The following is a 27,314-nucleotide window of genomic DNA, read 5'->3' as shown; positions in this document are numbered from 1 at the left end:
TGGTTGAGAGAGCAGAAGAGGGTGTTTTGAAATGGTTTGGTCACATGGAGAGAATGAGTGAGGAAAGATTGACCAAGAGGATATATGTGTCGGAGGTGGAGGGAACGAGGTGAAGAGGGAGACCAAATTGGAGGTGGAAAGATGGAGTGAAAATGATTTTGTGTGATCGGGGCCTGAACATGCAGGAGGGTGAAAGGAGGGCAAAGAATAGAGTGAATTGGAGCGACGTGGTATACCGGGGTTGACGTGCTGTCAGTGGATTGAATCAAGGCATGTGTATGGGGGTGGGTTGGGCCATTTCTTTCGTCTGTTTCCTTGCGCTACCTCGCAAGCGCGGGAGACAGCGGCAAAAAAAAAAAAAAGAAAAAAAATATATATATATATATATATATATATATATATATATATATATATATATATATATATATATTTTTTTTTTATACCTCGTCGCTGTCTCCCGCGGTTGCGAGGTAGCGCAAGGAAACAGACGAAAGAAATGGCCCAACCCCCCCATACACATGTACATACACACGTCCACACACGCAAATATACATACCTACACAGCTTTCCATGGTTTACCCCGGACGCTTCACATGCCTTGATTCAATCCACTGACAGCACGTCAACCCCTGTATACCACATCGCTCCAATTCACTCTATTCCTTGCCCTCCTTTCACCCTCCTGCATGTTCAGGCCCCGATCACACAAAATCCTTTTCACTCCATCTTTCCACCTCCAATTTGGTCTCCCTCTTCTCCTCGTTCCCTCCACCTCCGACACATATATCCTCTTGGTCAATCTTTCCTCACTCATTCTCTCCATGTGCCCAAACCATTTCAAAACACCCTCTTCTGCTCTCTCAACCACGCTCTTTTTATTTCCACACATCTCTCTTACCCTTACGTTACTTACTCGATCAAACCACCTCACACCACACATTGTCCTCAAACATCTCATTTCCAGCACATCCATCCTCCTGCGCACAACTCTATCCATAGCCCACGCCTCGCAACCATACAACACTGTTGGAACCACTATTCCTTCAAACATACCCATTTTTGCTTTCCGAGATAATGTTCTCGACTTCCACACATTTTTCAAGGCTCCCAAAATTTTCGCCCCCTCCCCCACCCTATGATCCACTTCCGCTTCCATGGTTCCATCCGCTGACAGATCCACTCCCAGATATCTAAAACACTTCACTTCCTCCAGTTTTTCTCCATTCAAACTCACCTCCCAATTGACTTGACCCTCAACCCTACTGTACCTAATAACCTTGCTCTTATTCACATTTACTCTTAACTTTCTTCTTCCACACACTTTACCAAACTCAGTCACCAGCTTCTGCAGTTTCTCACATGAATCCGCCACCAGCGCTGTATCATCAGCGAACAACAACTGACTCACTTCCCAAGCTCTCTCATCCCCAACAGACTTCATACTTGCCCCTCTTTCCAAGACTCTTGCATTTACCTCCCTAACAACCCCATCCATAAACAAATTAAACAACCATGGAGACATCACACACCCCTGCCGCAAACCCACATTCACTGAGAACCAATCACTTTCCTCTCTTCCTACACGCACACATGCCTTACATCCTCGATAAAAACTTTTCACTGCTTCTAACAACTTGCCTCCCACACCATATATTCTTAATACCTTCCACAGAGCATCTCTATCAACTCTATCATATGCCTTCTCCAGATCCATAAATGCTACATACAAATCCATTTGCTTTTCTAAGTATTTCTCACATACATATATATATATATATATATATATATATATATATATATATATATATATATGTGTGTGTGTGTGTGTGTGTGTGTGGTGCAGGGGGCTGGAAATCCTCCCCTCTCGTTTTTTTTTTTTGTTTTTCCCCCCCTAAAGGAAGGGACGGAGAGGGGGGCCAGGTGAGGACATTCCCTCAAAGGTCCAGTCCTCTGTTCATAACGCAACCTCGCTAATTCGGGAGATGGCAAATAGTATGAAAGAAGAGAAAAGAATGTGTGTGTGTGTGTGTGTGTGTGTGTGTGAAGCTCCTGCAGCACTCAGGAAGCCGGCCACATCCACTGGTTGGGATCATCAATCACAAAGAGAGATGCTAGGTGTGTGTCTATGTGCAGAATGGAAGCAATTGAGAAGTAAGTTCTAAATGTCTTCTTTACTGCAGTTGCATCATGTGCATGAAGGGTCTTGGGATATGTTGATACGGTGTTTGTAGTGTTGTAGTGATGGGTTACATCAAGAGTGTAGTCAGGAGAATGTGACTTGTGTTTGTCTAGGATAGTGGTTTCTGATGGGTGTATGCTTCGTGGGTTGGGGTTTAAGACTAAACTGAGAGGTCAGTTGTTCAGGGCTTTTCGCATTTTTTCAGTATGTTTTGTCAGAGTTATATTTCTTGGGGATGCTGGATCTGTGGGGAGAGGTTACTGAAGTGTGAGATGGTTAAATAATCCTCCAAAGAATGATAACAAATATAAAATTATAACAATGAAGGAAAAAACCAGAAGGAACAGTTAGCAGTAAAACACACAGTTTTCAGAGAAGGTAGAGTACTGATAATTAGGGATTTAAATTATAAAGGGAGAGAATTGGGAAATTTAGATTCACATGTTAACAGTGAGTCATGAAGATGCATGTTTTCAGACTGAACACAGGAAAATTTCTTATGCAATGCCAGCATATCAGTGAAAACTAGAATAAGAGGGACATGTACACCATCACTGTGAGATCTTATCTTTACAAATACTAGCATGGATGCTGGGAAATGAAACACCATGCAGAAAATACAATCATTTTCTTCCATGTAGTAAATGAGGATGCTGAAAGAACAGAGATGAGACAAGACCTAAAGAAGATACATAATCATGGAAAGTACACAAACCTCAACAATTTCTGTTAACACAGATTTTTGGGAAATGAAGTTCAGTTGACAGAAACAAAGGCACTGTGGTGAGAGGTTCTGTAAAATTCACAAGGAAGACCATGAGTGCCTACAGCCTCAAACACAGAGGTAAAGTTAATGAAGAGGGAAGAATGAATTGATAAAATATGTCAAAAAACAAAAGGGGCTGAGATGTGCAGTGGCCAAGACAAGGTCAAAAGTTAGGCAGCCAGTATAACAAGATTAGAAAGAAGGAACAAATAAACTCTGAAAAAATTTTGTGGGCAAGGCAGGAAGAAATCATAAAATTTTCTTAATCAGAAATAACTGACATAAGGGGCAGTTATTCAAGCTAAGAGATCAAGGGAAAGGCATTTTAAAGGATGATATAAGAATATGTGAGGAAATTAATAATACACTCAAAAATACTTTCATTGTGGTAAACACTATAGCTCCAACACCTATATTGGAATGGGCAGGAAATTTTCGAAAATACATGACAGCTAGAGAATGAGCGTGAACAAATGAGGCATTTTTTGTCTGTATTCCTGGCGCTACCTCACTGAAGCAGGGGGCAGCAATGCTGTTTCCTGTGGGGCAGGGTAACGCCAGGAATGGATAAAGGCGAGCAAGTGTGAATATGTAAATGTGTATATATGTACATGTCTGTTTATGTATATATATGTGTATATGTTGATATGTGTATGTGAGTGTATGGGCATTTATGTATATACATATATGTGTGTATATGACTGGATGGGCCATTCTTCATCTGTTTCCTGGCACTACCTTGCTGATGCGGGAAACAGCAATTAAGTATAATAAATAAATACATATAAAATAAATCTAAAAAGAAGAGACAGGTGAGGAGCTGACTGATAATCTAAAAAGTATTTTCATTGTGGAGGGCTCTAGAGCCCCACTGCCACCAAGATGGAATGGGGAGGTCCTGGAAAGCACTGACCCATTTAAGAGTCATTGTCACAATAAAGTCTCTGTATGTGCTGAAGGAGAGTATGAATATATTTGATAGGAGACTTGAAATTTTATTCAAAATGTTGCAAGAGGTGGGTATAGTGCTAAATGAGGGAAAGGACAAATGTTTTGCATCTCTTTAAAAAAGGATATCGAGAAATTCCACTGGACTCCGACTTGAACTTTTGTTCAAACACTGCTTGAGAAGAGTGTTTTGCCAAAGGAGTAAAAATGGGGAAAATCCTTGCCTCTTAAGAGGTGTGGTGTGTAAATCACTGAAAAACATAAACGGGATGCAAATGAATACCTACTTGCAAAGGAAAGCAACCATGTTAAATGTTACCTGATCACACTTCCTTTAACACCCTGGTAAACTTGACCTCAACAAAATTGCCTTGATACCCTGTTCATTTTTAATAAAAACACATGAACCATCACTAATAAACTGAAGGCATGGTGATGTTGGCACCTATTCACAAAATACTTCAGCAGCTGCGGTCAAAACAGTATGTAACTTCAACACCCTGGTAAACTTTACCTCAACAAAATTGCCTTGATACCCTGTTCATTTTTAATAAAAACACATGAACCACCACCAATAAACTGAAGGCAGGGTGATGTTGGCACCTATTCACAAAATAATTCAGCAGCTGGGGTCAAAACAATATGTAACTCCTCTAAAGACATGTAAGAAAGATACATAAGATTTCCTGAGCATGATAAGTTTGTTTAACTTTGTGAGGGGCTTGACTCATTCAGGTAAGGGTGGAAGAGATGATGATATACTGCTAATGCTGAATGTAATATAATATGATTTTGAGGTGATTACTATTTGTGGGTTATGAGGAGAGAGTGTTACACACGTATTGCCCTAACTCTTACCCTCGTATATATGAACCATCTTTTACCTTTAGTCCTATGTAAGCATACACACACACACACACACACACATACCCTAACCTTTGCCAGGTTTGTGTGTATGACTGTAAATTATGTCAAATTGGATGCAACTTCTGTATGCAATTACACTTCTGAGCAAACTACCACATAATATCAATGAAAAAACTTTGGGTCTGTTACAGTAACATTCTTGCCCATCTTGAGAGCTCCCAAATGTGCTCAAACCTCACTAAAACTCTTTGTATAAAGTTATATATGTTCTAACTATCTGACTTCATGAAAAAATTATAGATTCAAACAATGCTATAACTATAGGGTTATGGTAAACTTGTGTGTAGTTCTGCCTTCCCTGATAAAGAGGTAATGGCAGGACAATACAGGTTGGCCTGGTCATGTACTTTTGTTTGTATGACTAACAACTGCTTGAGATAAAAATATCCCTAGTTCTAACCGCTATTAGTAATCTTATATTTCTTAGCTAGTGTTTAGAAGCTAGAAATATGGTATATAAAATTATAGTTATCTACAGGAGTAAAAGAGGTAATTTGTAACATATATAATTCATGTGCTGAACCCCACCTAAGATAACTTATACAGATCTGGATGCCTCACCTCCCAAAGAATACAGTTATGTAGATGCAGTACAAAACATGGAAACAGTTCATTCTATGACTGAAGAGATTTGATTATACGAACAGCTTCAAAAAAGTAAGCAAGTTTTCCTTTTGTGAGGTGGTGTTTAAGTAACAGGCAACTTGATTCATAATTTCTAAGTTGTTTTCTGTTATGGAAAAGGTCAATGCCACCAGCTTCTTCCAGCTTGAGTTTGAGAGTATCACAAGAGGGTTTCAAAAAAAAAAAATAAAAAAAAAAAAAAAATAAAAAATAAAAATGAATAAAAAAATATAAATAAAATGTCAAACAATCCTTTGAGTGAGATGGGATGATTCTCGGGTATGATGGTCTAGCCTCTGACCACTCCCTTAAGTCTGGTCAAAGGTCAAACCATCTTACTCAGAGGTCATACTGTCATGCTCAATGGGTTAACAGTTCACTAATGATGTCAAGAGCACTTTTCTAGTGCAAGCCATCCAATCAGCAACTTTTTCTGGTTGTATATCAAGTCATGATTCTATCTATTGCTCATATTGCACTCAAACAAACTGTGTGTAACAAGGGATAAAAAGTAAATACGTCATGCAGTCATGTGTACAAGCAATACAAAGTACAAAGTCATAAGTTTACGTTATATGTAAATTCTGATATGAACCTTGACTATAAATAATCATGGTATATGCACTACAGCTTTGTAAAGTCATGATATGCATTACTGTGTCATATAAGATCTAGTCATTATGTGTGCCTATGTCATATACAGTCAAATCTGTACCTATCCCAACCACTGTCATGATGTGAATAAAAACTGTACAAGTCACACACAGGTATACCATGCTTGGGTACCCATGTAACATACAGTCATGACACATTTACAGACTTGTCACTGTCATGATATGACGTGTTTACCAAGCAATCATATTGTCATATTATGAGTATGCAGGTGTGTGGGTACTAACTGCTTCTACACTCCATGAACACTGGATTCAGTTTTTGGGAGAGAGGTGGCTTGTTCATGAAAGGGTTTCTACATAATTGCTTGAGGGAGGGGGCTACTACACTCGTGTGAATGCATATGATCACTACGACAGGTGTATCCGAGCTACACTTTAGAGGTGACGCCATCCACAGTGAGGCCTATGACAATGATCTCTTGAGGCCAGAACATGAAACAAACACAGACCATACACTAAGCACACAAGACATGAGTATCATATGTGTCAACATACACATATCATACGAATACTCAGACGCACATAAACAAACTACTATACTGCACATCTATTAAACAATTTTGAAAAAACACACACACATACACACTCACACTTACTTCTCTAGTATACATATTAGAGATATAGCATGTGTATACATACATACATAAATACATACACACTAAATATATATATATATATATATATATATATATATATATATATATATATATATATATATATATATATATATATATATATATATATATAATAAATTGCCCCAACTCCATTCTTGAAAGGGTCCTGATTACTTAAAGACCCTTTTCCTAGGAGATCCAACAGCTCCTAAGCTGCACTATTTTCAGTTCCAAGGAAAAGATGGACTCCTTTGAAGTAAGAAGTTCTTAGACATTTTACTAATGGTGTAATTTCAAGCAAACAGTCTGTTAACACCTATATATAGGCCCACACACCTTTCCATGGTTTACCCCAGATGCTTTACATGCCCTGATTCAATCCAGTGACAGCATGTTGACCCCGGTATACCACATCATTCCAACTCACTCTATTCCTTCCAAGCCTCACAACCTCCTGTATGTTCAGGCACAATCACTCAAAATCTTTTTTCACTCCATCCTTCCACCTCCAATTTGGTCTTCCGTTTCTCCTTCTTCCTTCCATCTCTGACACATATATCCTCTTTGTCGATCTTTCCTCACTCATTATCTCCATGTGTCCAAACCATTTCAACACACCCGCTTCTGCTCTCTCAACCACACTCTTTTTATTACCACATATCTCTCTTACCCTTTCATTACTTACTCAATCAAACCACCTCACACCACCTAATGTCTTCAAACATTTTGTTTCCAACACACCTACCCTTCTCCGCACAACCCTATCTATAGCCCATGCCTCGAAACCATATAACACTGCTGGAACCGATATTCCTTCAAACATACCCATTTTTGCTCTCCAAGACAATGTTCTTGCCTTCCACACCTTCAACGCTCCCAGGACCTTCACCCCTTCCCCCACCCTGTGATTCACTCCCGCTTCCATGGTTCCATCCACTGCAAAGTCAACTCCCAGATATCTAAAACACTTCACTTCGTCCACTTTTTCTCCATTAAAAGTTACCTCCCAATTTACTTGTCCCTCAACCCTACTGAGCCTAATACTAATAACCTTGCTATTACTTGCATTTACTCTCAACTTTCTTCTTTCACACACTTTACCAAGCTCAGTCACCAACTTCTGCAGTTTCTCACCCGAATCAGCCACCAAAAAGTCACCTTTGGCAGGGCTATATCATTTGGAGTAAAGTCTTATTAAAGAACTTCTCTTTTGGAGTAATCCACACTTCCCTACAACTGGAAGTAGTGGTCTTGGGCTGCAGGAGCCTATGGAAAGAAGTCTTGGGTAACCCCATGGCTCTTTCTTACAAAGGAGTCCAGAGATAATTATATATATATATATATATATATATATATATATATATATATATATATATATATGAAAAACATTAGACAAACTGTTCACATCTACAGGTACACAGAAACAGAAGTACAAACACAAGAGTTTATAAAGAGTTTTTTGGCTATGTTTATCAAGTAAGGTAAGGCTGTAATCTATGCTGTATATTGAAAGTACTTCACCATTCAACCACTGGGTTTAGGGTACCATGATTAGTGTGATGAGCTACATCCATCCAACCAATTACTAAGTATTACTAAAGACATCCAATGACTGGCTGGGTCACGGAACTAACCAATCAGTGAGCGTTTCTGATGCTGTCAGTTTGGAGAAGTAAATTTCAACCACAGTGACTGATTAATATTATATCATAATCATTAGATGGTTAATGAGGTCACTAACTCATGTGTCATTCAGAGAGTATTCCATAGACCAGTGGGTGAGTGGGGAGTGGTTTCAGAAAGAACTCAGGATAATTGGAGGGTATCAATGCTTACCAGAACTCTTGGAGAAGGAAGAACTGGTAGGAACCTGGAGGAAATCATTGGTATTCCTATTGGTGGCAGGCGCATCCCTATCATTGGATGCCTGGGCCCCAGCCGCAGAGGCAGCAGCAGCAGCAGCGGCCACCACGGCAGGGGGCGGCGCTAGAGGGATCTCAGGGCGAGGAGACCCTGCAACCCCCGTGTGCAGTGCCTTCTGCACCAGCCCAGTCAATGAGGCCAGCTGCCGCTCCATCTGTTCCACCCTCATGCTGTAGAATGCTGACCTGAAAACCACACCAGGAGGAGTTTAGTGCTGCACCCTCACACCAGTCAATACACTGAATCAACAACACTCAAGTATACCAGCTCAGCCGTACTCCATCCCAGTCAGTATACTACCTCAGTTAAACCCAGCCCCAGTTATTACAGATCTCAGCTTTATCCAGGCCCAGTCAGCACTCTACCTCAGCTGCACCCATTCCCAGTAAATTACGCTACCTCAGCTGTACCCAGGCCCTGTCAGTACACTACCTAAGGTGAACCAATAGCCAGGTAGTACGTTATCTCAGCTGTACCCAGGTCATCAGCACACTACCTTAGCTGTAGCCAGGCTGTCAGGGCACTAACTCGACTGTATCCTGGTTGTAAATACACGTCCTCAGCTGTATCCAAGTCCAGTCAGTACATTTCAGCTGTACCCAGGCTATCAACGCACCACTTCAAATGTACTCAAGCTATTAGTAAACTACCTCAGCTGTACACAGGCCATCAGTACACTTCCTCAGCTATACCCAGGTCATCAGCATACTAACTCAGCTGCATCCAAGCTGTAAGTAAATCAACTCACCTGAACTTTAGCCATCAGTACAGTACTTTACCTGTACCCAGGTTAAGTCAATACACAGCTGTTCTAGTACCTACAGCACAATACCTCAGTTAAAGTTAGGCTGTCAGTACACTACCTAAGCTGAACCCAGTACAAGAGTACAATACAATACATCAGCAGTACTCAAGCTGTAATCATTACATAACCAAAGCTGTAACTTGGCCATCAGTACACTACCTCAGCTGTAACCAGGCTGTCAGTACACCTCAGCTGTACCCAGACTGTCAGTACACTACTCTACTATAGTCTCAAGTCTACTACATTTCCTTTACTGTATGATACCAGCTTCCTTATCTACTCCTAACTCCCCAACTCTATTTCTAACTCTATTACGGCATCTGCTGTTTTACATGCTACTCTGTTGCTAACAATAACATCCCATTTCATGGAAGTAACTCCACATGTATGGAAAATTTTACTACCTAAGCAACACCAGCCTGGCAATCATATATGCTGCAAGCATCCCTACCCTCTATACTGGAAATACATCAAGTGACATGTATATACAGTGTATACCTCTCTACAATAAAATCATCTATATGCAAATATTTATATACAAGCTTAGGATCCCTTCCATGAATTCGTCCTGGGGTTAAAGCCCATCATTCAGAGGATCCTATAGGTTCAAATGCTGCACTACACTCAGGAGCAGGAAGGGGATGGATTCTTGAAGCGAGTTCTTTGAGAAGACTGTACTTTGTTTCGTCAAACTGATGAGTATACAGGCTTGCCAAAGGTGATTTTTCACTCTGTGTAACCCCAAACAACTGGAGACCATCAATTATATATAAATAAAAAAATTGTTATGGATGGGGTGGCAAGGGAGGTAAATGCAAAGGTCTTGGAGACAGAGGCAAGTATGAAGTCTGTAGGGGCTGTGGAGGCCTGGGAAGTGAGCCAGTTGCTGTTTACTGATGACACACCACTGTTGGCAGATTGGAGAAGAGAGAAAGTTTGTGACTGAGTTTAGGAAAGCGAGAGAAAGGAGGAAGTTGTGAGCCAAATGTAAGTAAGAGCAAAGTTTATTTGGATTATAAGGGCAGAGGGACTGGTTAGTTGGGTTGTGAGTTTGAATAGAGAGCAAAAGCAGGGAGTGAAGTGTTTAGATAACTGGGAGTGGCCAGAGTGTAACCACCAAGATAATGCTCCCAACTCTTATTACTCTCCAAAATAACGAAAAAGTAACAATGCAAGCCTGCATACCTGAGAGACACACATCAGCACACATTAATCTCTTGTTTTCCTGTGTCATCACACAAATCTCATCACGTTTTCTAAGGCATGGCAGGAGGTTTGTTATTAGTTTTAAGTGGTATCACCGTTTGCTTGCCATTTGTTTTCCCGTGGCATCACTCGTCCTTTTGTGGTGTGGGAGGATGCTTGCCACTTGTTTTTATGAGCCAACAAGGAACAACCATCATGTTTCTATGTGGTATCCCAAAATATTCATCATTTGGCTTTGAGTAGCATCACGTGACTTTAGACACCTTATTTTTTTTTTTTTCATGGCATTACACGACCCTTGTCCATTTTCTGTGGTATTACAGGGCACTTGTTACTTGTTTTGACTGTGACATAGCAGGAAACTTGTTACTTGTTATTTTTCGTGGTATTAGAAGAGCTTCGTCACTTCAATTTTCGTGACGTCACAGGATGATTGTCATTTGTCTTTCCATGGGCAATACAGGATGCGCTTCACATTTTCTTTTTGTGTGTGTGGCATCAAAGGTTGTCTGTCACCTTGTTCATGGTGTCACAGAAAGCTCATAATCTGTTTCCTCACGGCATCCTAGGATGGTCAATGGATGCAATGCACTCTTCTCCTTGGTGTCGTGGTCACCAAAAACGCTACACACGTTTTTCACGGTGGCACAGGAAGCTCACCACTCATTTTTTTTGTCATGGCGCCTCAAGACACTCGTCACTCATCGTTTCACTGTCACAGGACACTCAAGACACTCGTCTTCTCATTGCGTCAGATAACAGGACATTCGTTCCCTCTTTTCACTGTCACAGGACAGAGTCAAGATGTCACGTGCGATGGTCACGTCTTTATCACATTATTTGCTACTTGTGTGGCAGTACTTTACCACATCATTGTTGGAGAGATAACTGGAGCATGTCACTTGTTTTGTCTTCAGTTACCACTAGTTTCCCACCCTAACTGCAACTCTCAGGGAGCTAAAAGGGGGTCTTCAACCCACTGAGACGCTCCCACTGGTTTACTTCTAAGGAAATTATAAGAAAGACTGGGGGTCCTTGGGTTACGAACGGGTTAATTCGTATGTCGGAAAATATGTAGAAATGCATAAAATTAGAGGAGGGATCTAGACTTGACGGTGTTAACGAATAAAATATTGTGTTCTGAACTAACAACTGTTAGTAGAACATTATATCAAACATCACTGGATATAGTATGAGTAACTAATTGTATGTCGGACTAAGAATTAAAAATTGTTTTGGAACTCGCTCTTTCGTACGGGTGTTCGTAGGTCCAATCCTCGTAAGTTGAGGGGGTAACCCCTAAGCATTAATCAAAATAGAATATAATAACGACAATCATAAACATATGTATCATCAGTCCCAGTATCATCATCCAGCAGCATTATCCACTCATATCTATCCATCTTCCGCTCTTTATCTATCGTCTCCACTTTCTGTTCAGTACCTCATTCTCTTCTCATCTTCCTCTCTCATTTCATATTCAAGTCCTGCATCTTCTTTCCAATCCTCTTCCACATTCACACTTACCCTCTGTCACTACTTACGCCACATACACTTATCCGTGTCCCTTCTCTCAACCACCCTTTCCCTCACTCTTATCATCCTTGTTCCTTATTCTCACCACCTCCTCTTGTCCCCTCACCACCCTTCTTGCTCACTCTCATCACCCATCTCCCTCATTCTCATCACTCCTCTCTCTCTCATAATTCTCCGGCCACACACTAACCACCCTTCTGGCTCTCCTCTTTCACTCTCACTACTCTCCTCCCTCACTCTTACCACCCCTCCCCTCATTTTCATCACCCTCCTCTCTCATTTTCATGGCCCTCGCCTATCTCACCAACCTCCTCCCCCAGGAGTAAAACAAAAAAAAAAAAAAGTATGCAAACCCAATTATTAGCTCATTACATTAACATATATAAAAGCTTATATCAAGGAAAAAGAATGGATGCCGTTTTCTTGACTTGGCTAAAAACATTTGACAAAGTAAACCACGGGATTTTGCTAAAAGCAGCTATATAAAACATCAAGGGTAAAATTAGGAAGATGGATAGAAGAGTTTTAAATGACACAGTTCAAAAGTGGTAGGCAACAGAACAATGTCTAAGGAGGAAGATGTCTTTTTTGGCGTGGTACAGGCAACCGATCACAACTAACAAGAGGGCAGAAGTGGACCTGATGGAATTCAATGAAGATAAATTTGAGAAAAATAAGTCGAAGGTTAAGGATTTTATCAGTGTTACCATATATAGGTATATACCCAGCAGGGAAAGTGATACAGGGTGGTACAACTGATGGAGATCTCGGAATGAGAAACTAAATTTCGTGTGAGTATACTGAGAAGGTACAGTAATGCTATCCAGTGTTGTGTGGTATGATTCCAAGAATATTCCTCTACAACAGGTAGAAACTCTGATGAAAAATGTTTAATGAATAACTAAGAATCAATATTGAATACTTTTGTGTTGTAAGGATACAACCCATATTAAAGACAAGGCAGAAGCACTTCAAGAGCATAACTAAAGGGAAGGAACATATGGACTACCATGAAAAGGCTGAAAGGCCTAGAAAGAAAGAAAACATGTACGATAATCTATGACTTGTAAAATCATTAAATCCATATCAATCTTATACCTCAGATACTTGTAAAGTACCCTAACTTAACTAATTCTATTTGTTCACTTACAACAGATCTTAATATGTAATTCGATCACTGCTGTTCACTACGTATTAACAGTTCACTTACCAGGCAAACTACTTAACAGGTCAGTCAATGCTGCGCAATCTCTGTTGACACTTAGATCAGTACGTAACCTCTGGTAATTCAATGACTGAGGTCCGGTCCCTAAACTTTTGTGCACTCTGTACCCTGTTTTACACCCCTCCACGGGATGTGTAAGAGTGCACGGCAAATTCGCCGCTCCTGCGGCAAAAAATGAAATCACCGACCACCTCCGCTCTGCCTTGCCCTCTCACTCCTCCCTCATCTATCCTCACCACCTTCCTTCCTTCCTCACACTTCATCCCTCCGCTCTCCCCGCCTCACCTGGCCTCCTCGTCGATGATTGGGGTGACGGAGCCGGACCTAGAGCCATACTGGCCACCGTAGTAAGGGTCCTCGTAGCTTGGCGTGGGGGTGAGGTAGGAGGAGCCGCTCCCTCCGTACGGCCGAGGCGACCGCTCCGGCGATGACAGGTACCCGTCACCGTGCATCCGCTCTGTGGGAGAACAGGGCTACGGGGTTAGTATTCTACTAGGATATATATATATATATATATATATATATATATATATATATATATATATATATATATATATATATATAAGCAAATAAAAACCACAAGGAAACGGGAAATGTGAGGTGACAAGCGCTTTCGTATAATCACACTTCGTATTTTGTTTCCTTGAGGTTTTACCTGCATCTCACGTACAGTCGCTACATGTGTACTTTATATATATATATATATATATATATATATATATATATATATATATATATATATATATATATTGGAAAGGATCACAATTTTGCGCGTGATCAAGACATTCCTATGAGTCCACGGGGAAAATGAAACACGAAAAGTTCCCAAATGCACTTTCGTGTAATAATCACATCATCAGGGGAGACACAAGAGAGAAATATCAACTGACTGTTATATTTCTCTCTTGTGTCTCCCCTGATGATGTGATTATTACACGAAGGTGCACTTGGGAATTTTTCGTGTTTCATTTTCCCCGTGGACTCATAGGAATATATATATATATATATATATATATATATATATATATATATATATATATATATGAGAAAGACAGCTCATTTATCAACTTGCCTAAAAGGAAAGGAACAGCTGGGTTGGCTGTGAGCCGGCTGCCCTGTCCTTGGAGGCTCGTGTGTGTGTGTGTGTGTGTGTGTGTGTGTGTGTGTGCCAAATTCCGAAAGTGTTGGAAAACAAACATGGCTCACAAATCAATACGAAAAATTTCAATATGATTAAGAAATTATTACGAACTTTCAATCAAACCATATGAGGGTTTCCATGGTGTCGCGGTTAGCGTTACTGACCATGATTTACACACAGGCCCGCCTACGGTTGGAATACTGAGCAAAGCACTCGGTCAACAGCCAACCCAGCTGTTCATCCACCCCTCGGAGCTGGTCGATAGATGAGGACCCAGCTCAAGATGGTGTGTATATATATATATATATATATATATATAAATATATATATATATATATATATATATATATATATATATATGCACCTTTTTATATTCTGCGTACATCAGGCTGCACCGCGGGTTATATATTAATCACTTTGGCGAGGCTGTATCACAGACAGTATAGTCTCGTCGAAGAACTCCTCATTCTAAAAAGGAGTGGAATAAGGCCCTGTGTAACACCAGGACTCTTTCTTGCAGAGAAGTCCTGGGTTAGTTTCCCATTACTGTTTCATAACGACAGCACATGGACTCCTGTATACCACATCGCTCCAATTCGCTCTCTCCTGAGCAGTATGCCGTACACCAACCTACATGTTCAGGCCATGATTACTCAAAACATCCTTCACTTCATCCTTCCAACATCTCCTTCCACTTCGAAGATGCATACCCTCAGCCTCTCCTCACTCATCCTCTCCATATGTCCAAACCATTTCAGTCCACCTTCTTCGGCTGTCTTACACATAACTCTTCTTACTACCAGACATCTATTATTCAATCATTTCTAATTCGAAGACCCTTCCTCACACTCCGCACGGTCTTCAAACTTTGAATTTCCAACAGAACCTCCTCCTCCAACTTTGATCTAATGCCCATATCTTGCACCCATGCAACACCGTCGGGCCACCTGTACCACGAGACACACCGATCCTTGCCCTCACAGATAATGCCCTCTCCCTCCCACACACTCCTCAATAATGCTCAGGGCCTTGGCTCTCCTCAGTCACCATATGGTTTACTTCAACTCCATCTGCAGCCCTATCCACTCCCAAGTATCTAAAATACTCCACGTCCTCCGTGAATATATATAAATGCCTCATGAGTTTACTTTTGATGTCAATTCCTGTCATGAATGTTACATTAATATGGGTCATTTTCAATGATGACAGAACTCTGGTTATTTGAAGCGACAGAGTGATTTGTACATAATTACAATGTTTTATTGAGTACTATTGTGTAGTATGTTTACAATGTGTTTAGAAATGGCCGCCGTCAGCTAGGATACATAATTCGTCACAACCTGTGTGAATTCCGCAGCATTCATAATCCGAACAGGCAATTCAGCTCTTCTGTTGATTTTCCCAGTAAGTCGTCGCCTTCAAGTGGCCCAACAGATCAAAATTACTGAGACGTAAGACCTGGTGATATCAGCCGCCACACACAATCGTTGTCCGCCACGACCAATCCACTGACTGAACTGTGAAGGCGTCGCTTCCTGTAGGTCGTGCAAGTTGGTTGCCGGGGATATAACACGTTTATGGAAAAATCTACGCAATGTATAGTTAATTCCACTGTTATCGTTAATTCTACTGTTGTGGAGACTGAGCTCCGTCGGTGATCAAATGGCATCTATACAATAGATACGTGTGATGCATCCACTGAGCCAAATGGCAAGAAATACAGCTGTGCATCGTAGTGGCCATGACTTCAACTGTGTATCGTATAAATACAGACCTTCACATGTAACATTTGACAGCCTCGCACTCGGAGGGTAACAACAAGGAGGATGGAAATTCTACGAGTACTCTCTCACGTGAACTGAGTTGAAGCATTTGCATAACCTAATTCCGCTCGGCGGCATTTTGTCGTCTGGGGCGCTCAGCTGATGCAGACATGCTGGCTAAACAAAGCGATATCCTGCGAATGTCTGACGACAGTGGAAAACATTCAGTCTGGAATTCTCGTCTGCATATCGTCGTCTGTATTCTTCAACCGGAAAATCTGTAAACAAAGTGCACATCCGCATACTCCTCATCTGAAGATGTAAAAGGCATTTATTTGGTGGTGGTGAGGGTACAGTGCAGCATGACAACACTCCGATATGGCGTCTACGCAGTACTGACTACTAGTGCTTAAGTAGCTACGCTCTCCCTTCTAATTACTTATTTGTATGACCCCCGTGGGACCACATCTCTTGAACATTCTTTACCACAATATATCACCTTAAATTTACGTATGCCATGGCCATGTCCTCAAAGTCATCTTATTCCGTTCATCCATTGTTGTTATACTTTAAAAGCACTTCTTAACATCTTTTTAAAGAATTTCTTAACTTCCTATTACATTCTCTGATGGTTCTACTCCTACAATTCTCGAAGAACCGTTGACTATGTACTACATAGATGTCTTAAAAAGTTATAAGGTTGTGATCAGATCACCCCTTACTTTTCTCTTCCTAGTCGGACAACTTTAAAGCTCTGTAATTCAGTTATCTTCATTCCGGTACCATCATTGTTGCCCTGATCTGGAAAGTTATGTGCGGGTGACCAAACCTGAGAAGCATATTCTAGTTTAAGCCTTGTGTAGGATATGAGCGGCTTCCTAAACACTTCCTCACCCCCATAATTGAAGGCTATTCTAATAACTGTCAGTAGACAGCATGTTTCCTTGGCTATCTCTTAATGTGGTAACAGGTTAGGCACGATGGTGGCCCCCAAGCGCTTCTGACACAGTCCCAAAGCTTATTTCCCAAAATGATCACATTGATGCCTTCCTTCACTTTATCCCAACCTTTTTTTTTGAACAGTACTTCAAAAGGTTTCTCTAGCATATGTGCAAACATCTTCAACACGTATGGTGAAGTTTCATAAGAACTATGAGCCTTGTCAAGACCCATTCATGTCTTTTCTGGATATCTCGAGGGATGTTTCACACTTCCACCCCGTTCCGTCTCAGTGGTGCTGGTTGTAAGGTCTTCCAACGGCAAAACACACGAACTCCGTCATTCAGTTCCTCATATCCTTACATCACCCTCTACCAAAGTCTTCCCTCTGAATCCCTTAGCCTGATTAGCTGCTCTTCAACTGACTCATGATGACTTTAAGGAAAAGATTTTTTGATTTTCTCCTGCCTCGTCCAAGATCCTTTTCCAAGTTTCTTTATTCATCTTTTCTCTTTTTGTCTTGGTATTCTTGTTCCTCATCTTCATGTACCCTGCAATAGCTGGCTGGCTGGGATACCATCTACATTTGCCACTGCATATCTCAAAGCTCCTTTCCTTTTCTGAAACATCAAATCAAACCATTTCGTCTGTGTCTGAGGCTTGAGGTAACCGCGTTCCTACACCTTCATGGTTCATCTCACCACAAAGCCGTGGCTCCTGCCTACGATCTCAATTTCCTGATCCACGTTACCACAGAAATTGTTGAGGTTTCTTTAATTTCCATAATAATATCTCTTTTAGTCTGGTCTCACCTCTGCTCTCTGAATATCCTCGTTCACCGCAGAATCAAACTTGAGCAATATATCATCACTTCTTCCAGGTGGTGTATCATATTGAATACCCTCACTATCCACGGTAGTATGTGATGATAGGATCTGCCATTGGTAGGTGTGTCAGTCCCTCTCATACAAGCGTTTACTGACATGTTGGTCTAGAATATTATCCTGTATGAACTTGTGTTTCCATGACGTCTTATATCATCACAAGAATCTAAATTCCCCGAGTCTATCTCTTTATAACTGATATTCCCCCATCATCAATACTTTACTATCCCTGAGAGTTGAGTGTTATATCCCGATCGTTCGTTGATAAATAATCATCGTTGTCACTGCAAATTTGTTCTGGATACTTAAAGTTCTTTGGAGGATTGTATCATATCAACTCTAGTATGCAAGCCCTCCCTGTAGTCCCTCTCCCTATCATGCTTTGTCTGAAAGGCCATCCTCCAGTGTCTCTTGAAACCGGAGGCTGTCTTTAATTACCAGGGGTCGAGCCTCCCCCAATCCCTTACAACAGGTGAGACCGTATCTCATCAGCAAGCTGCGTTTCCACGACTCCAACAATATGAGAGGCACCTTCCCTTGCAGGATCCTTGAATTCCAGCCCTTTACCATAAGCTGTTAATCTACTGGCATTTCGATGACTTACTTTCTGTTTGACATTACCCTCACCTAACACTCCTGCCCTCTCTATGTTGCTGTTCCTTTCTCTTGCCTCGTCTGGTGTCCACAGCTTTCTGTCTTCTGGTTGTGCAGTCTTCGATTTTCTCACTCTCTTCCCCTGATTCTTACATAAGATGAATGACCCCATTGAATTCCACCTTGTATAAGTTTCTCAGCTTGCCTAAGTACCTCCTAGCTACCTAAATGCAAGTCGAACGTAACCATTACTGGTCGCCCGCCATACGTCATCATTATAATCACCCATTCTTCTCTTTTATCACCGAAATTGCATGCGGCAACTCTCTTAAGAGTCCATTAATGTTATGATATCCATTTCTTCCTTTCCCCTTTCTTCCTAATCTGGTGTATGATCTTCCAATCCAAAAGTAATCAATGACTGACGTCAATTGACCTTCTGCTTTACCAATCTTTCTAATCTTGGTGCCACACACTTTTCAGCTACATCCTTCAATGATGAATTGTCAATCTGTCTCTCACTTTCCCTCATAGATTTCTCCTTTTACCTAACAAGCACTGGTCCTGTGTACTCTGTACTTTTCTTAACCCTTCATCAACTTGGCCATAAACATACTTAACTGCTCCATCTGTATGACCCCGCGTCTATGTTTCTCTACATCAGCCTTCATTCTCTGTGTCTGTTGGTCATGTGGCGAAATTTCTGCTTCTTCTGCATCTCCCTGCCCATTACTATCGAGTTTATGTGTGTTCTATTCCTTCCCTCGTACTGAACAGCTGTCAAAACTGCTCCTGCACTTACTGTCCACTATCATCAATAGACTCGCTGTGCCTTCGTCCTTTTCTCTTACTGAGCATTCCTCCAAGACATCTAGATACATGTATAAAAATGGCCTTTCCTCTGATTATATGTAACCCCCGAGTCCCCTCTACTACCCTGAATTTCTGTTGCTATCCAGTGATTATATTCCACAGATCCTACTTATGTTCCACTCTCAAATCTCATGACACCATCCATGATCCCCTGAATAGAGTCCTGAATCTGTTAGAATCCTCTAGTTGTATAAACTTCCAGTCGTCTTTTTTTTCTTAACACTTGTACCATCTCTGAACATCTGTTCTCTGGTGGTTCCTCTTCCATCTCTCCCTCTAGTCTCTTCCTTGTGGATCTTGCTATGACTAACAGGTCTTGGTACAAACAGAAAAAAAAAATGTATCTTCATGGATGGGTCCGATGAATTTCGAATTGATCAATACGACTCGTGTCGTCTCGGTAGGGTTGGTAAGCGTGAACGTGAGAAAAATTTCCGAACAATTATGGTACTCCATCTTAAGAGTTACTCCCGTCGAAATATCAAATCAATAAAACATTTATTGTGGCAAATGACAGGAAATATCACTGGCAATCGATACATTACAATTTTATGAAAGTTGGGCTACTAATGTTTGGCCAGAACAATGGGCATTTCTCACAGCACTTCGTCTGAGTTCTCAATGTTTCACAAGGAAGAAGTCAGCTACTTTTTTTTCACTGTGTGTACATTACCTTATCTAAATCCATACCAAACTGTAGCCCAAACTGAAACAAATTCTAACACTATACTTTGTATGTCCGTGTTTGTTGACAAGCTTGTCCTTGCTTTCCTGTCTAATCTCTCTACCTTCTTAATGACCTATATTTCTTTTTTAACATTTCTTGGCTCAGGCAGTATCAAAGGTCTTAAACTGATCCTCTAAAGCAAAAGTAGGAACAGTAATGAAACTCACGAGCCCAAAATAGACTCCAACGAGAGGAGAAAATCAAACCTTTGAACTGACACCCAGTGTTGCCTTCTGGAATATACCAGAACTTTAATCCTATCCGTCAAAAGCTGCACTTTCATCGAGTAAAACTTACCTACACTTGTTCACTTCCCTGATGATAGCCACGTAATCAAAAACTGGACCTCTTGACAAAAAAAAAAAAAAAAAGAGGTGTGTTGATTATACGAAACTGATTCACTGAAACTGGCAACACTCCTGAGCATTCGAACTGAAACAGCGAAGCTTCTATTTCCGCGACGTGTGGATCCGCCCCCTCCACAGTGTGGCGCTCTCAGACTTGATATCAAGCGAATACACAGGAATTCAAATGGCAACAGACCATTGGGTCCTTTTCGAGGTTGTTTGTGAAATTCGTATCCAATGAATACATCACGCAGGGGACCCTTAGAATTCTGCTTCCCTCTACCCGGCCATTACTAGTACATAACAGGCCTCATGAGGTGTGTGTGTGTATGTGTGTGTGTGTGTGTGTGTGTGTGTGTGTTACCGGACTCCAACTGAGATAAGGTTACACGGCGAGTGAAAAGTCATCCTTTGGCGAGGCCGTCTCACTGGGGGGAGTACAGTCTGGTCAAAGAACTTCTCACTCGGATTTCAGAGGAGTCCACATTTCCCTGTTACTGGAAACAGAGCAGCCTTGGCCTTCACGAGCCTGTGGAAAGAGGTCCTGAGTATATATATATATATATATATATATATATATATATATATATATATATATATATATATATATATATATTGATTGATTGAATGGAAAAGATCACAAACAAGCGCGTGATGATGTGATCATTACACAAAAGTGCACTTGGGAACTTATCGTGTTTCATTTCCCCGTGGATTCGAAGGAATATATATATATATATATATATATATATATATATATATATATATATATATATATATATATATATATATATATATATATATATATATATATATATATATATATATTCAGTGTACACTATAGGTATTACTGGACTTTTCCTGCTTGAGGTTACATCACGTGTGAAAAGTCATCTGTATGAGGCTCAGTCATCCTAACATCCTCAGCTGAAGAAACCAAGTACAGTCTGTAGCTCTTAAGGTTGCGCTACGATCAGTAGCAAGGACAGGATGGATTCCTTTGAAGCAAGAAGTTGTCTGACGAGACTGTGTTCTGTTTCGTCAGCCGGCGATGAGAAACCGTAGCTAAAGTGACTCTTTTTCTTCCTCTTCCCCCCCCCCCCCCCCCTCTACTTCCAAAGTAACCTCTTGCAGGCGGGGTCCGGTAACACCAATTCATAAATATCAAGTCTACTAGATACAACATGCTGCATAAGACAAGGACATATTACTTCAATTACATATAATCTATCAGCCATAATAATCTCGCGTAGCAGTAAAACTGTGAGGTTCCATACTCATCATAGTAATAATAATAATAATAATAATAATAATAATAATAATAATAATAATAATAACAAGACTGGAACTTATGAGTCAAACACAACACATCCTCGTCTACTGGCTACAGCTCGGCATCGCCAAGAATTAATCCCAATCCAGAACACTACTAATCCAATCTATTAATCATCACAACGAACACTAGTGATCAAACTGTATTAATCATCGCCACGTTAACCCCCCTTGAGGCCAGAGATCGTACCGTCGTGCTCCAACCTCCGCGGCCAAGGGGTTAACGGCAGAAGGGGAAGACCTACCCTACATAAGGTAGCAAAGGCAGCAACACACGAAGCAACAGCATCTACGACTACTGAGAAATACAATACCGCTACCATGCTTGAGGCATCTACTGGATTGATGATCGTGTGTGGGTGTGTGTGTGGGTGTGTGTGTGTGGGTGTGGGTGTGTGGAGGGAGTCTTACACTCGTGTGTGCACATACTACAGTCCATCACTCTTATAATAAAACTCGGTGTGTAAGTTTTTATTTTTTCGTCCATCGCCTGGTTTTCTACAACCCACATTTCTCACACGTCTTCCTCAATAGCTTTTGATGCCTTCAAAAGCTACGTTTCTTCTGCCTTCCCCTAAACACCGAGATATCGCGTCATTCCCCCGTGGCCGACATGCATCACCCAGCCGTGCAATAGAGACAACTGCTTCGTGACATTATTTCTCCCACTTCGCGTCGTCCATTCCATCACCCCTTCCCGCCCGCCCCGGCCCAGCACGTAACGACCATCCATCTGGCGTTACGACCTAATGTGTCAACACCTGCTGGCCCTCTCCCTCGTAGCCCGAACGGACAGACGACCCCCAGCCTGTCACAGTAGTCCTCACTTGGCCCTTTCCTCTATTCCTACATTTAGCGAGGGATGATACTTGGGAAGGGGAGGGTCACCAGTCGCCCCCCATGCTTCACCTCCCCCCCCCCCCCCACCACAGCGTCCGTCCCAATAGCCTCGTATGACAGGCAGTGACATACAAATATCCCGGACAACAACAATAATATTCTCATATATACCACAGGAGGAGAATATCTCTTTTACCACAGCAGGGACAAATGGTGCTCCTCCCTGCATGTTCTACCCCATCTCCTCTCTCTCTCTCTCTCTCTCTCTCTCTCTCTCTCTCTCTCTCTCTCTCTCTCTCTCTCTCTCTTCTCATCTTTTGATCTTACAAAAGAATATCATTTACCTGACGGATACAATTACAGTTTAAGTTCCCGATCATTATTTTCTGGCATTTCCCCCAAAACTTTCGTATCTTTTCTTGCGATTTTTTTTTCCTCTCTCTCTTTTTCGTCTAATCAATCTCTTCCTTCCCTGTGGCTCACACCTCATTCACTGTACCTTTAAACTCTCGATTCCTCTCTTTTATCTCGGGCTTTCTCTGTTCACCTCCCTATCTTTCTCAACCTCTCTCTCTCTCTCTCTCTCTCTCTCTCTCTCTCTCTCTCTCTCTCTCTCTCTCTCTCTCTCTCTCTCTCTCAAAGGGATATAATCTATTTACACCTCACGGCCACCGATATAAAGTCCAATTTTCTATCTTCGTTCATATTTCATTCACGTCATTATACAAGCGTCCGAACACCGCCTCGATCGCTTTCTTCACATACCAAATTTCTTTTTTTTTTTTATCAAATATTTCTACGATACGGAAATACACCTGCCATTACGTATGGCGCTACGTGAGCACTTACACTCATGAATTCTTCTGCGCATGCGTCTTTCTTCCCGCGACGCAGTATGCGTAATTTTTCCTTTTGCGTTGGGTATTGTATATTGTCCCGTCACACAACACCGCTGTTCGTCTTGCCCAGGAGTTCCCTGCTGTACCGCCTCACCTCGATAACGGACATTCGATGCCCATCCTCTTGCTCCACACACAGACACACACACACACACACACACATATACACACACATACACACACACACACACACACACACACGGCTAACGAAAGCACCGTGCGAGAGGGTGTTTAAAATCTGTGTACATCTCACTCCAGCTCTCTGTGGGACGTGGCCAGTTTTGTTACCTAGTGTTCCTCCGTCTACCCTCTCCAGTAACGGGAAGACTTCGATCATGGAATCCTCAATACTGTCTTCATTTCTATTGGGCCATGAGATTGTATATAATGTACTTCCTCCGTGCGATGTCTTCCTCATCTGTGTCTTAATCTTTCACAAAAAATAAGATTTGTTCTATCCCGCTTGCTTCATGGATACTGTTTCTCTTTACTCTTTCTCATAATCATGAGACTGTTTTTAAGTCTTTATCATAATCATAATCAGACACTCCTGCTGTTCGTGTTCAACACCTCACCTTATTTCTTTCGTGCTACCACCATCCTTTTTTCTTACTGGTTCATCTCACACCTGAGGGAATGACGTTGTACGATCACTCTCCTCTCTGACGTCTTGACCAACACCACAGTACGGGAAGAATGGTGCTGCTTCCCTACAAGTTCATGGTGGAGAGGATGGTGGTATAAGGGTGAGGGGAAGGGGCGATATCACTGGCCATGGTCGGTGACTTCAGTCACTGGTGGAAGCCACCTCTCTTCCCTACGCCTATCGCTTTTTTTTTTTTCTTTTCTAATTTCTAATTTTCTCCATCGTCTTCTCCCTTCCCACCCTCTCTCTACCTTGCCCCTACGCCCTCGTCTTCTACTGGTGTGGCACATCTTTCACTTAAAATCCCGTGTCTTCTATTCCCAATACATGCCAGTATCATCTCTTCATTTGAGTGGGGAGGATCCAGCGTAGATAGAGCCATGTAGACCTCCGGTGGGGAAACGGATTCTGCAGAGCTCAGGCTGTCAGCCGAAGCCAAAGGCACCTCGCAAAAAGGGAGGCAAGAAGGCCCAGTTGACATGGGTGGCAGACTCCGGCAACTTGTTCCATCCACCCTCGTCAAACGCCAACTTCCCCAACCCCCCTTTGACCGTCGCTGGATAGTTAACCAGCACAGACTGGCTAGAGTGCGTCCTAGCCACGTCCTAGGCAACCCCCTTGACCGTCACTGGATAGCTAACCAGCACAGACTGGCTAGAGTGCGTCCTAGCCACGTCCTAGGCACAACAGCAGGCATAATGTTTCGAGAAGTTGGACACCTAAAGTGCGAACACGGGTGATACCTAAAGTAGTACGAACACGGCCGATACCTAAAGTGCGAACATGGCCGATACCTAAAGTGCGAACACGGCCGATACCTAAAGTACTACGAACACGGCCGATACCTAAAGTGCGAACACGACTAATACCTAAAGTGCACAGACGCCTCGCTCACTCTATAAAGTGCAGCAAAGTCAGAAACCTAAAGTGTGAGGACGCTTGACACCTAAACCTCGAATCTTTTTTTCTGACATTCGAATCTGGAGACATTAGAAATCCGAAAATACAATGGCGTATGACATGTTCAGTGCAGAGACTCGCAATGAATAAGTATTAGGAATATGTCTGTCTCACGAGGAGCAGGTATTACGACCACACCTGCGTCAGCGAGGAACATCTGCAGGACGCGCATCTTGAACTTCATCCCCCCTTCAGTACCGTGTGTGTGTGTGTGTGTGTGTGTGTGTGTGTGTGTGTAGCCTCCCTCCAGGCGACCACACATGCCTGCAAGTTTGTCCCTTCATGATTAAACTCATTCTTTCACGCCCTTCATCTGTCTTTATGGGGCGAGAGAGGCTACTTGTGTTCCTAAGGTGTACGTACGATGAGCCATCTGCCGCTTGCGTAAGGCCCGCGCGCGTAGTGCTCACCACAGGAGAGAGGGCTAGAGTTAAGAAATAACGAGTCGTGAGAGAGTACGTGTTGTCAAATGCTGTGTGTGTGTGTGTGTGTGTGTGTGTGTGAGAGAGAGAGAGAGAGAGAGAGAGAGAGAGAGAGAGAGAGAGAGAGAGAGAGAGAGTACACCTTGCTTCCTGCCGTATGGGCCAACATCTTCACACCCTCAGTATTCAGGTCGCCTCTCCGGTACGTGATTTCATTTCATGTCACATTTTCTCTCGCGTGTTGCACACAGAATTCCCGGGCATTCCAGCCCAGCTCTGGAAGGAGGCGGGCCCAGGTTTGGACGAGACATACCCCGGACTTCATCGCTAACAACAGTGGCTTCCAAAGTGAGCTTCGAACTGGACTCTAACCCTAGTGTATCGTCTATAATACTGGCCTTAAAGAGAGTGTCACACCTGGACACTACCCCTAAGTGTATCGTCTATAATACTAGCCTTAAAGAGAGTGTCAGACCTGGGCACTACCCCTAGTGGATCGTCTATAATACTAGCCTTAAAGAGAGTGTCACACCTGGACACTACCCCTAGTGTATCGTCTATAATACTAGCCTTAAAGAGAGTGTCACACCTGGACACTACCTCTAGTGTATCGTCTATAATACTAGCCTTAAAGAGAGTGTCACACCTGGACACTACCCCTAGTGTATCGTCTATAATACTAGCCTTAAAGAGAGTGTCAGACCTGGACACTACCCCTAGTGTATCGCCCACAACAGTGGCTTCACCATGAGTTCAGGGTAGCCAGATGCAGGAGGGGGACTGGGTCCTGGAGTCTTACAAAAAAAAAAGTTTCCTGAATGTATTGGGTGACGTCATTGTGTGTCAGGGAGGGAAGGGAGCGGAGCCATCTGGCTGGCTGCACCACCTGGCTGGCTAGACCACGCCATCTGGCTGGGCAGACCACGCCATCTGGCTGGCTATACCACACCATCTGACTGGGTAACCCACACCACCTGGCTGGCCAGACCACACCCTCTGGCTGGCTATACCACACCATCTGGCTGGTTATGCCACACCACCTGGCTGGCCACCTGGTGCGTGGTGGGGCAGCCTCCAGATGGTCTGGCTTCAGTGTTTGTTACTAGGAAATAGATTTCTTAAACTAATAAGATCTTAGGATCAAAGTCTAGCATGCTTGTAGGTCTACATAAGACTACTGGATCTCTCTCTCTCTCTCTCTCTCTCTCTCTCTCTCTCTCTCTCTCTCTCTCTCTCTCTCTCTCTCTCTAATTTATATATATATATATACAGAGATAATGTTGGTGGTGTGATGGCTTAGGGTCTACTTTGTACTGGCAGGTAGTGATAAGTAAGAAATGTACTGTTGGAGATGGTGGGGGTGGTGGTGTTCGAGGAGGAAGGTGGTGGTGGTGGTGGTGATGGAGGAGGGCGATGTTGGCGTTGGGAGGAGGGGCGGTGATGGTGGTGGTTAGTGATGGTGGTGAGGATCGTGAGGGCGTTGGAGTAAGGAGGTGGTGATGGATGAGGGTGAGGGCATC

The 27,314-nt window shown here is 42.3% G+C and overlaps 1 protein-coding gene across 1 annotated transcript in view; it reads right to left on the bottom strand.

The window, feature by feature from the left end:
• The window catches only part of LOC139751828 (uncharacterized), a 1,080,599-nt gene that overhangs the window by 447,669 nt on the left and 605,616 nt on the right, over window positions 1–27,314 (bottom strand). The window contains 2 exon segments of the mRNA XM_071667449.1: window positions 8,569–8,840; window positions 13,713–13,884. Coding sequence (XP_071523550.1) covers window positions 8,569–8,840; window positions 13,713–13,884 — 444 coding nt within the window.

Source organism: Panulirus ornatus, chromosome 12 (genome assembly GCF_036320965.1).
Source record: "Panulirus ornatus isolate Po-2019 chromosome 12, ASM3632096v1, whole genome shotgun sequence".
NCBI classification, from domain to species: Eukaryota; Metazoa; Arthropoda; class Malacostraca; order Decapoda; family Palinuridae; genus Panulirus; species Panulirus ornatus.
Note: the sequence above shows the minus strand (reverse complement) of the source record. Positions and strands in the feature narration are given on the sequence as shown.